Here is a 16,610-nt window from a genome sequence, read left to right as displayed (position 1 = left end):
TTTGCTAATTTAGTTTCTAAGCTAAACTTGTAAATCCAATAAAATTTTGTGTAGTTGACCAAAAACAGTAAAACTAATTTTGTTAGGTTACTAAAATCATGACCTATCTGCTAGTGTATTTTGTTCACTTAGTTTCATAGAATTTTCAAGAGTAGACTAATTAATTTGAGGCGCGTAAAATGGGTAAAACATGAATTTGTAGGAATTATTATGATGAATTGGTAGTAGTGCTGGCCCTGAAATTTTTATAGTAGATTCCGAACATTATTAGGTGCTCACTGTAATTTTTGTAGCTCCATAGAAATTAGTTTGTTAAGGTAACTAAATGAGCCCTAGTACGAAAATATATATTTAATCAATCAAATGTCAAAAATAATTAGGGGTTTGTAGAACAAAATCATTTTCCAGAAACAAGCCTCACTTAACCACGTGGATACATGGCTTAGTATGTTAGTCATTAGAGCTAGCTCGTTAGCTTGCAAGACGTAATCGTATTTTAGAGTTGTGGTTGTCGTTGATTATTTATGTCCTTGCGTTGCATCCACGTATTTCAGGATAGGAATGATGTTGGATCGCGGAGTAATCGGTAGTAGCGGAAGCAGATGGTGACTTGATGATCATACCACCAAGATGAAAGCTAACTTGGTTATATCTTATCCAGGCAAGCCCCGGTGCATAACCCCTATTATTTTGTACTTAATTTTAGGCTTGTGCATTAAGTTTTAAGGAGTTGAATGAAACCCACTTGCATATATATATCCTTATCCTATAAGTCTTAGTAGTATGACAGGATCGTATAGATTGCTATGCTATAGGACTCTGGTAGAAGTCGAGTGATTGCCTGTCAGTCGCGAGAGATAGGAAATATATTATTGTTACTACTATCATGTTACTATCACATGGAATATATATGGATAATAATTGGAGACCGAGCGGGACCATACTTTGGATTTGGATTTGGACTTCGTTAGGTAACTGAGCGAGGCTCTGGTTGCATTTGTCCCGCCTGTGTCAATTGAGGACCGTCCATTGCAGTGGATTCTAGTCAGGTCACAGACTTATTATCCTGAGCACATACTTGTTTATGGGAGCGGGAAGGCTCGTTGCTCTCTTGTCATTGGTTTTGACTCTTTCTGGACCGACTGATCGAAGGCGGGGATGGTGGAGGTCTAAGCACCACACTGAGTTCGAGACTGAGGAGTGGGGGCTTAGAGTCTAAGTTTGGATAGGGACCTGGACCCCTTAATAAGATAGTGATGGGTTGGTCTTGCTTGTGCCTGGGGTATAAACGGGGCGTGTGTTTCGGGGTACCTAGCTAGGATACATCGGTTCGCAAATCGCCGTGTGATATGGTACAACTTGGCTACGACCTAGCACCGTAGTAAGAACTGGAATATGAAATGTGATAAAATGGTTCTGATTGCTTACCACCTGCTTGAAAGTAGCATAGGTGCTTACATAGAATGGTTAGTTAATGAACTAATGATGACTATTTAACGGGTAAGCCTTACAGAGTACAATTGAGTACTCACGGTTTGTTCTACCCTGTTGCAGTTGATAGGAACATGTGGGGCTGACACTTGTGTGTGGAAACGTCCTGGTGGACTCAGCGAGGATTTCCTTAACATTGCGGACATAGAGTTTATTTGAAACTTTCACCCAAAATGTTTTACAATGGAAAAAAACTTATAACCTGTTATGACGTATATAATGGATCATCATGTTAATGTTTAACTTGTCATTAAATGATTTTATTTCCGCTGAAACTCTGATAACATAGTTATATTTCACTGTTATAAACGATAAATATTATACTCTGATGTTGCATGGAAAGTGATGTAAGAAATGGCTAAAATGTTGTAAGCTTTATTCTCCCATTTATGATCCTGTTGAAAAATATGGATTTTTGGATTCTTCCATGGAATATGCTTGACAGAACTGTTTAAATTAGCTCACTCTTGGGGTGTTTAGTGTCTAGTGGAAGACAAGCACCTCCAAAAGTGAGTTATTTTAGGCGGTTCTGCCACAAACATGCATCTGAAATACTTGCAAAAATACATAAAAAACCATTGTAAAACATACGCAACATTCAGATAAAACATTAAAAATGTATGTGTGAAACATATGCAACATATAAATAAACACAGTTGCAAGATACGTCTAAAAAACAGATGAAATATTGGGAATAGAAGCTTACAACATACGTGTACCACTATTGCAATATATGCAACATCCCGATCTACTTTTACAATATATCTATGAAACATCCTACACCTGAAACATCTTGAAACATGCATTTTCACCCTTCTTCTTCCGTACGACGCAGCGCAAGTGAGGGATGGGTAGGCGGAGGGGCACAGGCCAACAGTGAGCTTTGGACGCCGCCGTGGGCGGGCGGAGGGGAAGGCGGGGATAGGCCAGGGATGGCGTATCATGATGTCATTATTCCAAAAAGTTGAGTAGTGGCAGAACACATAAACATGCGAATTATAATAGCATTGATCAAAATAACCCTTTCTTGAGACGTAGAGTAAGTAATTACGCTGCTAACATAACCAAAACACTTGTGTGCCACAGAGAACCTCAGGTATAATAACCTATATCTACCCCCCCTATAATTCACCAGTTAGAATAAATCTACAGCCACACAACAAATGCCTGCTCTATAGTCATGACCTATGCTATATCCACACCCATAAATGCACCCAGAAAATATAACACTATCAAAATGGATACACCAGATTATCTCTTAGCCATTCTCTCTCATTACTCATCCAAATCCGTTGGCTCATGTTTAGTGTGTCTGCCCTCCATCGCCCTCCCATAGACCTAACACGCGCATGCACCTGCAGGTCAGGCTCGCATTGATTTTGGTTGCCCCCGTCCATGACCATTTCAATCCTAGGCCGATGGCATAGGAAACGGTGACCCCGAGGGAGACGACACACTGTAGAGGGCATGATGACCACGAGGGGCACGGCACTGGGCGCGACGGCGTAGATCGCCACTGCCCGGTGTCGCACGACTCCTCTCCTCCCCCATGGACGGACACCAGGGCAGGGCGCCGTAGCCTACCACCAGGCCGTCGGTAGTACTAGCTCGATTTCTCTCCCCAACGTGTGACTCCGACTCATTCTCTCTCCTCCCTCCCCTCGCACGCCTCATCAGGCTCAAACCCCTAGCTCCGGTCAACGACGTCGATGGCTGCTGCTGCGGCGCTCCAATCGAGGACTAGGCAGGGTAACGCCTTCGTGGCCCTAGAGGACATGGGCTCTGTCACTCGCGAGCGCTAGGTCGCAGGAGCAAGCGGCGGCGGCCGCACACGGCGACTCTGACTCCTCCTTCCCCTCCTTGCCCCATCGTGTCGCGCACTCCTCTCCTACCCCGCGCACCTCCCTAGGCTCGAAACCCCAGCTCTAGGCTCTAGCGGTGCGGCGACGATTGATGGCTGCTGCTGCGGCGCTCCGACAATGACTAATCTACGGTCTGAACCCCTCCGATCCGGTGCGCAGCGGATTAGACTCCAATGGGGAAGTCTCCAGCGAAGTGGAGCAAGTGCGTGCTCTTCGGGAGGAAGAAGTCGTCATCGAGGTCTGGCTCCACCAAGGCCAAGGATTTATCGGTGTGTTCTTCTTCATCGGGAGTTTTAGAATGCTGTTGCGATTTTGATTTTCTAAGTGTGCATCAAGTCCAGCTAAGGAGTAGGGATCTGTTCTAGCAACTGATGCGTGTAACAAAGGGTATATATTTTCATATATATTTTGTTTATTTCTGTATACAAATGACTAGGTTAGCAACAAACTCATTTTAATACGAATTGACAACTCACCGGTGGCTTTGAAATTTTTTCTAGAAAAGGTAAAGGGCATTATCTAAACACCGTTCACATTCAGTAGCAGAGCAATCCTAACAGATCGAGTTTTTTCCCATAGCAAATAACATTAGCTTCAATGCCATAGTGGATGCAGAGAGGTGGCGCAGGCAAGTGTGATGACGTGCTCTGCTCTTGGTAAGTTCTAAAGAGGTATTTAATTTTTATTACTCTGTGGCCGGTCTGTTCGAATCATTGTTTGAATGCTTGAATTGGATGTATTTTAATTGTGCATTGCTGTTCTGGTAGAGAGCAGGTTCAGAAAGAAGATGAAGCTAGGGAGAATGTGGGCAGCCTGCTGGATCTTGGCACTGCCGCTGCTGCTCACTTTTGCCAATCTGTATTGTAGACTGCACAAATAATCTTCAGGTAATGTGAACTGATGCCTGTATCTCTTGCTATGGCCATCTGAGAGCTGTTGCATGATCATGGAAATAAAGGACATGTTCTCCATTTCTCCTAGATTTGAAGCAAGTAATAGTTGCATGAAAATATCAAGTGGCATCTACAGTTCCATGATCGATAGTTTCGCGGTGGATTGATGGGCGTGCTTTCCAGATGAGGAATTGCACCAAGGAGTTCGTGCACATACTCTGGCCCCAGAGCATAGGGTTCGCGAGGGGGAGCTCAAAGTGCCGTGGTGTGACACTGCACAAGTATAGCCATTGGGAAGCTAGGATGGGGCAACTTCTTGGCAAGAAGTAAGCTGACATTAAATATAAAATGTATGAATTACATATGTTCTTCCAATGATATTATTTAAGAATAAATATAAAAATGTCTTGTATAATTATTTATCTATAATAATTATTAGGAAAGGTTCATTTGGTTGCTTGTTTCTCCACCTCTATAGGATGCTCCGGCAGATCCATGCATGTGGTGTGTGGTTGCTATGGTAGTTGTCGCTTGTGGAGGAGTGCCAATTACTAATCAGGTGGTCTCTTTTTGCCTATCAAGTTTTGAATACAGCTCGACAGTTGATTCGACATGGTTTATTGTATTGGTGACTATTGTAGCCTTTAATAGCTCAATTAGTTTTGTGAAATTTGTTTCCTTGGTATATATTTCTGACCCATTAGCTGGTAAGCAACAATGCAATGTTTACATGTCATTTTCATCAAATCAACCAATCGGTCAGGGTAGCCACAAGAATGTTTAACACCCCTCTCAAGATCTCTTAACTGCAAATTGGAATATAAATTTAGAAAATGATACAATTTAAGAAAATAAGTAATGGTCAAAGGTTCAGCCATTTGGTTATTTGAAAAAAAGGTTCAGCCATTCCAAAATGGATGTGTGGAAAAATATATTATTTCTAATATTATGATTTGAGTGGAAAAATTCTTTGCACATGGCTATTTAGACAAAATCTTGATAGAACTACTTTTCATGTGTTCACCCATATTTCACCAAAAAAGTCATAAACATGAGCGGCCTCTAAAACATGGCATATTCAAAGAGGCAATTGCTTTGCAGGCAATTTGTTACCTTGCCCTTGATGAGGCAGATAGAATGCTTGATATGGGTTTTGAAACACAAGTTATAAAAATTGTTGAGCAAATGGACATGCCTCTTCTAGGTGTCAGGTGGACATTACCTTTGACCATTACTTATTTTCTGAAATTTGTATCACATTCTAAATTTATATTCTAATTTGCAGTTAAAAGATCTCGAGAGGGATGTTAACATTCTTGCGGCTAGCCTGACCGAATGATTGTTTTGTTGGAAAGGGACAAGAATATCTTTGCACTCTACCTTTTCCCATGATGAGGCAGATAGAATGCTTGATATGTGTTTCGATCCACAGTTAGAAGAATTGTTGAGCAAGTGGACATGTCACTTCCAGGTGTCAGGCGGACAATGTTGTTTAGTGCGACGTTCCCAAAAGAGATCCAGGTTAGCTGTTTTTATTTTTTTTATTTTTGGCATGCTCTTCTTGAATAAGCATTCCTGTTTCTTGTAAGCCTGTTCTTTTAGTAAATCTATTGTACTTCCTACAATTATATTTCTTCTCTGACTAGTTTTGTCATGTATACCCCTACTAATATCCTGTATTTGATCAGGTCGTTGGGGTTATTATCTTGGCATGTTTTTTTCTAGATGGATAACATTTCTTTCCATGCTAGATATTTTGAGAAATAGATAAATCCTACATCTATTTTTTGTGCTTCAGTGTGCTACACAATTTCAGCATGCTTGCATTTGTTTCTTGATAGTCAGTTGATCCTAAAGTACTTGTATTCTCTGAGCATTGAAGTTAGTTTATACTGCTCGCACTCTATGGTCATTTAACTATCCAAGCATCAGTTTTGCCACCATTTATGTCATTATTGTGCCAACTACTTGAGTTTAACATGTTCTTTTGCAACCTAGAGTCATTTTATTCAGTATCCGTACCCATATCTCTACCTGTGATACAATTACATACTCCGTATCTGTTAAACAACCACACATATAGGATCTCTAGGTGTTATTGATATGCCCATAATGCATCTATATGTGCTTCATCATTTACAACAGTAAGAACTAAGTGGCTGGTGATGAGATTTTTCCTGCTATCTGAAGGGGTAAATTTATTAAATCTAATTCTTTGCTGAATGAGTGTATGGGTTTGTGTTTGTTTGTCGGTGTTGAGGTGGCGTGGCCCGAATAGGGCGGCGCATGGCATGGCCGGTCGAGTTGCTGGCGCTGGAGGCGTTTCAAGCGAGGAGCGAGGAAGATGTGGCGCCGCAGATCGTCAGGGGCTTGGCAATGTAATTGGCTACAAAGTTTTAGTGGAGTTGCAATGTAATTGTTGAAAAAGGAAAGAATTAGAATGAAAAGGTTGGCTAAAAAGTTTGAGGTTATCGGTTTGTGAAATATTTTTCATGCAGTAAGGCATGGGTATTTTTTATGTCTGAAAAAATTTAAGTTTTGTCAGCTCATAATTTAATTGTTTTAGTTTGTATGTCTGACACAAGGCAACGATGGTGTTAATGATGGCGACCGGGCCACGAGTTTTCTAATCCCACTGATGTTAGAGTTTTGAAATTTTGGGGGAAAATTCCAGTCTGAGATGAAATTCCCCTCTGAGATGGCTTTATACATGTGAAAGTTTGGACAATATAAATAATAGATATTAGTATGTATACATGTGAATTATTTATTTTGGTATTTAACTTTGTATTGTTTCAAAAGATTATATAAATTAATAATAACGATATTATTTCGTCGTTTGGTTGTTTTCATGTGTATCACTTAAATTAAACCGTGACGTTACACTATATTACTATAGTAGTAGCAGTAGCGACGGGTTGGGTACGTGCCCCGTCTCCTTGGAACACACAGCGCGACAACGGCCGTACGTGTGCACGGCGCGGTCGCCTTTCCGCGGGACGGCCGCTCCTCATCCGTCCGCGTTTTCTGTGGCCGCGCGTACGAAGGACGACTCGTCGTCCGAGCCCGGCGCGACCGACCCAGGCCAACCGCCACCCAGATCGAGGGCTCGTCAAGGTGCGTGGCCATGGTAGTAATTGGTATGGGTCCCGAGCCCTGCGAGTTGCGACGACGTCGCGTCATCGCCATGCGCTCGTGACCACCTGCCACCACGGTCCACGGGCAGCGCAGTTGTGCGGGTGGGCATCACCGGGTGTCCTTTCTCGCCTCGCTCGTACGTCGTCGGCTCGTCGCCGGTCCAGCAGAATCCAGATGTGAAAAGGGGAGCCGGGGCGCTGGATCCGCCGTGCCTTTCCGGCATTTTGGAAACGGATCGAATCGATGATTTCGGTGGCGTCCGTAGTCCGTGCCGTGCATGCATGGACTGCCGCGAGGTAAATAAAGCTACGAGCAAAGAAATTAAACAAGGCGAAAGGGGATATAAAGCTACAACTACACGGACGGTAGTAACGAGAGAGCAAGAGGAGTATTTGTATTTCCCCACGCGGGATATATGCCTGCGCCGCGGCCGCGCTGCCGGGCGACGGCCTATTTTTACAAATGGATATTGCAGCCCGCACCACCTTGGGCAGTTGGGTTCATGCATGTGTCCACGTCCGGCAACCGGCAACAAATAGGACAAAACCTGCAGAATCTGCCCCTGATTTCCCCTGTATATTTTTCTCCTTGAGAACACGCACCATGTGTGCGTCGGTGCATGGAGCTCGCGGTGACGTTTTGGTGTAAACTTTTCATTTTTATCATAACAACGACTGTATCTGATGCACGCGCTCTACTTTTCGCTTCCACGCACGTGTGTACACAGCATTGGTATTGCATTCTTCCAAAAATGTTGCTTTTTTAAAGTAATGTACTCCATCCCTTTCAAATTATTTAGTCGTTCTTGCTTTACTACGTACATAACTTTTACTATTTATATCTCGACGAAATATATATTTAGATGTGCATCAAAAGATATATGCCTAATAAAAAAATAAAACAACTTATAATTTAGAATAGAGACGGTCTGGATACAATATAGTACGAAACGCCTCGAAAATATCCGGCGGACAAGAAAAGGGGTAACAACGTTATGCACATCGTAATAGCGACCAACACCGATCATATATTAAGGAGTGCTCGGCCCTCGTTTAGTTCCTCCCAAACTCCTAACTTTGGCACTATGCAAAAAGAAGATTCCCTGTCATATCAAATTTGTGGTACATGCATGGAGTACTAAATGTAGACGAAATCAAAAACTAATTGCACAGTTTGGTTGTACTTTGCGAGACGAATCTTTTGAGCCTAATTAGTCAATGTTTGGACAATAATTCACAAATACAAACAAAATGCTACAGTAGGGAATCTTTTACTATGCAAAGTTTGCACCTCCAAAGTTGGTGCAACTAAACGCGCCCTTGGTTTGAGAAATCAAACATTATATAAATGAGATGGTCTATTAAGAGTCTATGCTATGGATTTTGGTGTTATATGATTTCATCATCTTACTTATACTAATTACTAGTTTTTGAGGATTGAGGTAGCGATGGATCAACATATTTTATACAAATCAAACAAAAGAGATGGTGAAGAGGTGAAAAGATGATAACGGGACGTCGCCGTACGTGAAGGCCTTTTGCTCTGGAGTCTGGACATACATATGCCAAAGTCCTAGTGCTAAATATATATTAAACTTAAGATGTGGAGTAGTTTTCTTTCTTCTTTTTGTAAGTGGTTCTTGTTGGCTGTGGCGGTGTGGCCTCTCTCTTTCTTGTATTCAGTTTCTTCCCGTCCAGCTAACTTCTGAGCTCTGCATATTTCTTGTAATTATGTTGTCACTTTAAAATAAAGTTCAGGCATCAAAATGGTTGCCGTATCTTTTCCTCTCTTTTTTTTTAAAAAAAGAAGATGATAAACCAGTCCATTCTTAATTTTTTAGTGGACTTTCAGACCGCACTCAGATGTCTTATAGCTCTGCTCTGCATCAACTGCTCGCTCTGAAGCTCTCCTGGCAACCTTATTTTAGCCCATGTTTAGATTAAGGTTAGGAATCAGTATTCGTCACTGTAGCACTTTCGCTTGTATTTGACAATTATTGTTCAATTATGGCTTAACTAGGCTCAAAAGATTCGTCTCGTAATTTATAATCAAACTATATAATTAGTTATTTTTTTATCTACATTTAATACTCCATACATGTGTCCAAAAATTTGATATGATAAAAAGAGTGAAAAAACTTACGATCTAAACGAGGTCTTAGAGTGGCACGATTCCTCGCTCTGCACCCTTTAATTTGCCAGTACACCTCGATTCATCGCAACTTGACGACTTGTACCGGCAACTTGACCACCGTGCCAGTACGGCAGTACCGTTCAGAGGAGAGAGAGAGAGGAGAGTGAGAACTGAGAACTCATCAGAGAAGCATGCGTCATGCGTGCTAGTAGGACCAGAGGCGCGTGTCGAGCAGCAGCCTCCTTCGGGGGAATAATATCCGTAGTACTCCATCTGCTGGCGACAGTCGGTCGCCACGACTGGCGGCCACTGGAATCTAGCTACAGCCTACTAGTAGTACTGTACGTACTACAGCTGATCTAGCAGAAGTACGTACGGCTCCTAGGAAAAAAACTGAGAACTGAACCAAAAAATACTAAAACCAAATTTTTTGGTATCCAATTCAGTTCGTGATTGATTGTACTATTGTAGACTATATTATGTATTTATGATACTCTACTCTTATAGTCTCGTGGACTTTTATATGTAGGTATTTGGCATTATTATTCTCTACGAAATCATGTCAAAATTGCCTTTTGAACCTGCTATTAATTGTCTCTGTGATCAGTTCAGTATTTTTCAGTAAATACCGAAGTCGAACCAAAAATATCGAAACCGAATTTTCTTGATACCAATTTTTGGAAGGTACCTATTTTTCGAGAAAACCGAATTTTCTGTGGAAACCGAAGTACCAAATCGATCGGTTCGATAATACCGAATGCCCAGGTCTAGTCCTGACTCCTAAATCACATCGACTGACGTTTCAACCAAAAGGACTACGGTGCTTTTTTAGATCCTAACGGATTTTAAGAATTCGAATCCAAACAGTTTTATTGGATTTTAGGACTCTAAAAATCTGTGAGTTAAAAGTTCTCTAAAATCTTGACGGTTTGGATAAGATAGTGGGAGTGTAGGATTTCTTTATGAGCCTGTTGGCTTGTTGGTTTCGGTCAGGATTTATCAGCCATTATATAGTGTTTTTCTCTCACAACAAACCAGCATCAGTCACACTTATCAGCTCAGAAACCAACTAGCGAACAGGCTGAATAAACCGGATTCTTAGAATCCGAAGGATTCAAACGGGACCGTGCGATAGGCGATCACGTGCATGGAAGGAGCCCTGGGACAGACGCACCGGTGACGGTGATGCAAACTTGCCCGGTAAATAACCAATGACGCGGCCTCGGACTCGCGGTGATTTCTGCTTCGCTGGCTCGCTGCAGCAGCAAGCCGCGATCGTTCATTAGTTCATTCGTTTGCCGTAGACGAAGCCGGCCGGTTCCTTCCTTCGTCAGTCAAGGCACGTGTGGCGCTGGCATACCGTAACAGCCACGGTAATTACACAGGCCTTAATTTCGGTTCATCTTTTTTTTTTTTGACTTGACTGTCCTCTCCGGCAGGCGGCAGCATACGTACCAGCCAGCTGCTATCGACGGATCGTTGTCGTTGATGACTACTCCTAGTCCTAGGTGCAATGGAAACGCCTTTGGCTTTGCGCAGCGAGGAATCCCCAAACCATGCGAACCAGTCCTGACGTCCTGTGTCATAGCATGCGGTGTCGAAGAAAAGCTGAAACCGACAAGTACCATGCGCTCCGCGGATGGTTGCTCTTGTTCGGCTGGGATTATTCCTCGTAAACGATCATAAATTTTTAGCCAGAATAGTATTTTTTTTCTCACACCAAACCAGCCAACAACAATCGTCAAGCCCAGCCAAACGAACATGCTGTAGCTGTGGATCCAACCTTGTACGATACTTCACCTTGTTCAATCGTCAGCCATTGACTAATGTACTAACCAAGCATCGTACCTCGTCGGTTCCCCAGTTCATGCCCAATTCAGGTTTCCAACAATCGGACGATAGATAGACTAGCTGGCGAAACATTCATGGAATCTCCGTGATCACAAACTACAGCCAAATACAGGTGGCATGAGGAGCCAACGGACTGGACACACGCGAAAAAAGAAGAGAGAAGTTCTAACCACCACCAAAACTGTGTGACACTGGGTCAGTTCAACTCTATCTGTAACTAGAAATGTTGGACTACACTGCGCTGCATGAGTTCATGGTTCCGCGTCTCCCTCCAAAAACATAGTCTTGCGACTACTGGGACTTCGCAAATGCAACTCGACTACCGTTCCCATCCAAAAACTGATCCGTGTACCATCCTCTACTCCTAACTTCTGATACAAAAGCGGGGAAGACCCTCTTCGTCTTCTCATAGGCCTCATTCAGAACCGCGTCACGCGAACCGATGCCTGACCTCTCCATCTCTGAAGCAAATGCGGCAACCAGCCACCCCCTGAATGCGTCCTCTCCGCTCGCACTTTGCTCAAGAACCATGTATGTCCTGTTGCTTTTTTGGGTAAGCAAGAATTTCTCGTCTGGGAAAGTTGCCCTCAGCTGTTCAACGAGCCTCGGACTCAAGACTCTGCGGAGTGGCTGTCCGATCTTCACACTTCCAGCTTCTTCTATAACTCGGTTAGGAAACAGAAGGTCTTCTCTGTATCTTAGCTCAGCTGGGCTAGAAACCTTTCCACTCTGTAGTGCAGACAAGGATTACTACCGTTACTGAACTGGATAAAAAGGTTGTGTTAATTGATAGATCAAAGATGTCAAACCTTAATAAAATCAGCCACAATCATTGCTGTTCTTTGTGGGTTGAGTGTGTTTACAGGAGTTGCTCTCATCTCTTGGACAACTCCGTATATATGCACTGCAGAAAGTAACGGGCCTGCAATTAACTGACGAAAATGGCTAGGTCATTAGAAGCTTGTATCAGTACAAGGTTCTTAATTGTAATAGCAAACAAACTTGCATCAACACAAGGTTCTTCAGCATTATAGCAGGTTCAGATGATATGCAATAATTGAATGCAAAGTGGGACAAAAAAAAATGAAAATAATCCTAAAAATGCATTCTCTGTTGTTGTTCTATGCAGTAACTTCCCAACAAATAAATTAGTCAGTTACTAGGTAAACACCAAAAAATTGTGTTGTATCTGGTTTAACTGAAAATTTACAGAGTAGCACGAAAACATCAGTAATAAAAGACTAAAAGTCTGTTATATATAGTGGATGACACATGTACAATAAGAATAAGAACTAGAAATTACTAAATGCATGATTTCCTCTTGCCCTAAAAAGACTATGCTTTCGTCATGTGCAGAAAACTCCAACAAAAACTATTTACTGAGATCTCCATCATCCCAGCTTACATGCATGCTAACAGCAGGTAAGTGGAATACAGTTCAGCGTGCCACAATTCGTTAATGCTCTGGGTGAGCTGCATAGCATGTCTATAACATAAATGATGCACTACTTTAGAGGACCTAATAACTTGTTTTGAGTATAGTTGATTTTGGAAGTTGGAAGTCTGTAAAGCACTGGACAATGATAGACAAAGTTCTGGATAATATAAACAGAAAGTTCATATGACGCTGTCATACGGTTGCAATTGCAATGCATGTCAGGTGCACATTTTCACTATGTATATTTGCCTGATGATAGAGTTTAATGGTCTAATGGAACAGCAGTAACGATAGAATAGACGATGAAATGTAGTCCTGTAAATATGTACCTTCCCTTGAGTTGTTGAACAAACAGTAGATGCCAATCCAATTCCAGCTCCTATTCCCATGACATTGAAAAGTGTTGAGATGGCTTCCCCTTTAGCAAATAAATCACTAAGGTTGCCTTCTTTGGCAAAAGAAGAGTAAATTGGAAGCCTTGTTGCTCTTGCTGCAACAACGGCCATTCCCTGCAATAAAAAGTAATGAATCATTTAACATAGCAGCTCAATTTTCAGGCAGAAAAAACAGGACAAATGCATTGCCTTTACAATGCTACCATTCTGTATGGTTATTTGAGACTATGTTAAGGGAAACATTTCTTACTCGTTCGTAAATATTAAAACACAACTTTGCATGCAAAATATCAAACAGAAGATTATATATATCATTTGTTTAATCTAAAGGGTGAAATGCCAGTTAGAAAGGCAACCTTCGCAAAATTTCCCAAGCCTGCTACTTCAAGGAAAAGTTGTGGGCACAGAGGTGAAACGACTTCCAAGGCAGTACCAAAATCATAGAGAACATCAGCTGTCAAACACAGCAGTTAGCATTAATAATAGGAAAAATGGCAGTAGAAAATAAAATTGTGGACACAATGGTGAAATGACTTCCAAGGCAGTGGCAAAATCATAAAGAACATCAGCTGTCAAACCACAGAAATAGGCATGAATAACATAATCTAGGGAAACAGCAACGGAAAAGGGGAAAAAATGTAAAAGTATCAACATGACAAGCAAAAGAACAGAAATATCAGAAAGGAGGTCATAGGATAATATCATCATTTCTCACCAAGTATCCTCCAACTCTTTGGTTCGGAATCCATTCTTGCCCCCATGCTGCTACAAATGAGCTTTCCTGCGTGCTGCATTCCATCTTTTAGAATCTGAAATAGATAGAGAAAATCAGCCAATATGTTTCATAGCAGTACCTGCTTGAATGTTTAGCATCTCTGTCATCATATGCTTACCCAACTTAAAGCAGTTGCTTGAGCTGGGGTAGGTCGCAAACCTGCAGCAAATAGCAATGACTGAGCCACAGCCCACTTGGGCAGTCAGTTGACGAGCATAATTTTTTTTTCCATAAACGAAGTGAACAGAAGTCAAAGATCTCAACATGCTTAGCAGTCTGTTCTGAAGACCAACCGTAATTTATGGAATCAACTCACACAAGATATGGAAAAGATTTACTGACCTGTGTTGACAGCACATGTAGCATAGCACTAGAGAAATGCTGTAGTGCTCGGAATCTGGTATAAGTTAAGTAACCCTCATTCACACTGCATGATTAATAGCAGAGACTTAACACAATAGGATGTATCCCAGCAGAATTATCTAGAATAGCAATGAGCCTAAGAACTTCATACCTGTATGGATAACCTGATGGAAAAAACTTGTTCAAGAAAGAATCAACAACTTTATCATGTATAGGTCTAGAATCCTGAATAACTTTTACCTGCAGGAAAAGAAGAGTTACGGACTGAAAGAAAACTAAATAAACCCTTAAGATATTGATGAAGTAAGATTTTACTAATTTTGCTACAGAATCATGATTGCACACTTAGGTTATATGATTTTCATTTGTCCAAGCAAACATTTAGAGGTTGTATTTCAGGTAACAACTTGTACATTTCTGAGGTACATCGAGAGAAATCAAGGCCTATAGATATGTGTGCCATTGTGGCAAATCATTCACAACCAGAATTTTAGACTTCTCCTAGTGATGTGGGCTTCTCCTAGTGTATTAGCATTCAAAACTTAGTATAAACTTTCCCTACCAAATGCCTCCTAGTGAGGATTCCCATGTGCTATGACTAGTGGTAGTGTTTTATTACTACTTAAAAACACTAGGAGAATTCCACCATTTTGGTAGTGATTACTACCATCGAAATATGAGTAGTATTTAGCTATCTCCTTGATCTATAGTGCGAAGGGCGGGCCTGGTGCAAGCGGTAGAGTCTTACCGCCTGTGACCGGAAGGTCCTGGGTTCGACTCGCGGTCTCCTCGCATTGCACAGGCGAGGGTAAGGCTTGCCACTGACACCCTTCCCCAGACGCCGCACAGAGCGGGAGCTCTCTACACTGGGTACGCCCTTGATCTATAGTGCAATGTTCAAACTGCAGATGGCATAACCATTCCGAAGTTATATAACTTATAAGAGGGGTGACGAAGGATATGGGTTAATCAACATCTTGAATCCCAGCAACAATTCAAGCAGGCAAATCATTTGACTACCCAACAAAAAATATTTGAATTGTTGAGACGGTGGTCTATCACAACACTGATTGCAATCTGAAAATTTTAAAGGCAAAACACCGACCAATCACAAAACCTTTTAACAGAAAACAGCTGTGCCAATCAGGAGAATGCTAGTGCCTAGGTGAATCACATTGGTCCCATTTCCCCCTTTACTCTTCCAATTTGTTTATAATAAAATAAAAGTGCTAGCAGGGAACACCTACTCTGAAACTTACTGGAAGAAAGTAACGCATTCTCAGCTGATACTACTGTGTTAAGTTATCCCACGGGCAGATTTCTGTTCCCCCACAGAAACGATGAAGTCTGCGATATACTAGAACGATATGTGGTGCGGGATTCAGGAAATCAAGAGCTCCAGGTAAAAGAGAAGGCTTACAGAGATGCTGCCGCCACCACTACCAGCGGCGTCGAAGCTGCAGAGCCGTGAGACGGACTCCGAAATCTCCACCCAGCACACCGGCTGCGGGGGCGGCGGCTCCGTGGCGGCCGCCCTGTCGCCACCTCCACGTATCCTCTCCTGTGAGATATTTCGCGCAGAGAAGGGGGAAGGAAAAGGGCGGTTTCATTCAGCACGAGAAAACTATGCACAGCGAACAAAGCGTTGGAGCAACTGGTAGGGTCGAGGCGCCTCTGCTTACGAGTATGTTCATCTAGGTTAGCTCGGAGGGCGGCACGGGAGCTCGAGCCTCGAGGTCGCCGACGCTTCAGCGCTGCCTTGACGCCACCCCTTCACGGCTGTTGCGGTGTTGCCTGGTGGGTGGCTGTTCTACCTCTCTCCGCCCGGTCACGATGAGACCGAGAAGCCGCCGAGCTCGGCGGAAGGGATATGGGGAGTAGCAGGATTAGAAAGACGGCGGGGTGGGTTCCTCCGCCGACTCGCACGTCATCCGGCCCATGGCCCGTCACCCGCTACTGGATTGCGTCTGTGTGTTTCATTGTTTCCTCCGAGTCAGCCCAGACTCCGTAAGCACATGACGGAGCCGAGCAGCCAGCACTTTCCTTCCTTCCTTTCCTTTCCTGTGTCACAAACTCAAAATCAAACGGTGGTGTGAATAAATAGAACACTGCACACTGAAGCACTCTAAACATGGGTGTAAAAAAAAATTGAACTCCAAACTGATTTCTCCAAACTCGCAGAATTGCAATGGCACTGGTCCAATTAACCCAATTAAATAATATTTTCGAAGCACCGCACAGGACCCTTAGACCTTAGGACATGTTTGTTTT

The 16,610-nt window shown here is 42.6% G+C and overlaps 1 protein-coding gene across 1 annotated transcript; it reads right to left on the bottom strand.

The window, feature by feature from the left end:
• Positions 1–11,370: 11,370 nt before the first annotated feature.
• Positions 11,371–16,186, bottom strand: LOC136493293 (protein root UVB sensitive 2, chloroplastic-like). The gene is made up of 10 exons (XM_066489360.1): positions 16,022–16,186; positions 15,760–15,900; positions 14,491–14,579; positions 14,319–14,403; positions 14,095–14,154; positions 13,917–14,010; positions 13,558–13,655; positions 13,136–13,315; positions 12,178–12,300; positions 11,371–12,097 (listed from the first exon to the last, which is right to left on the bottom strand). Exons 1-10 carry the CDS (start codon positions 16,031–16,033, stop codon positions 11,660–11,662), a joined length of 1,320 nt encoding a protein of 439 aa, XP_066345457.1. The 5' UTR covers positions 16,034–16,186; the 3' UTR covers positions 11,371–11,659.
• Between the last annotated feature and the right edge of the window lie 424 nt (positions 16,187–16,610).

This window comes from Miscanthus floridulus, chromosome 11 (genome assembly GCF_019320115.1).
Source record: "Miscanthus floridulus cultivar M001 chromosome 11, ASM1932011v1, whole genome shotgun sequence".
Classification (NCBI taxonomy): Eukaryota; Viridiplantae; Streptophyta; class Magnoliopsida; order Poales; family Poaceae; genus Miscanthus; species Miscanthus floridulus.
This window is presented reverse-complemented; position numbering and strand designations above follow the sequence as displayed.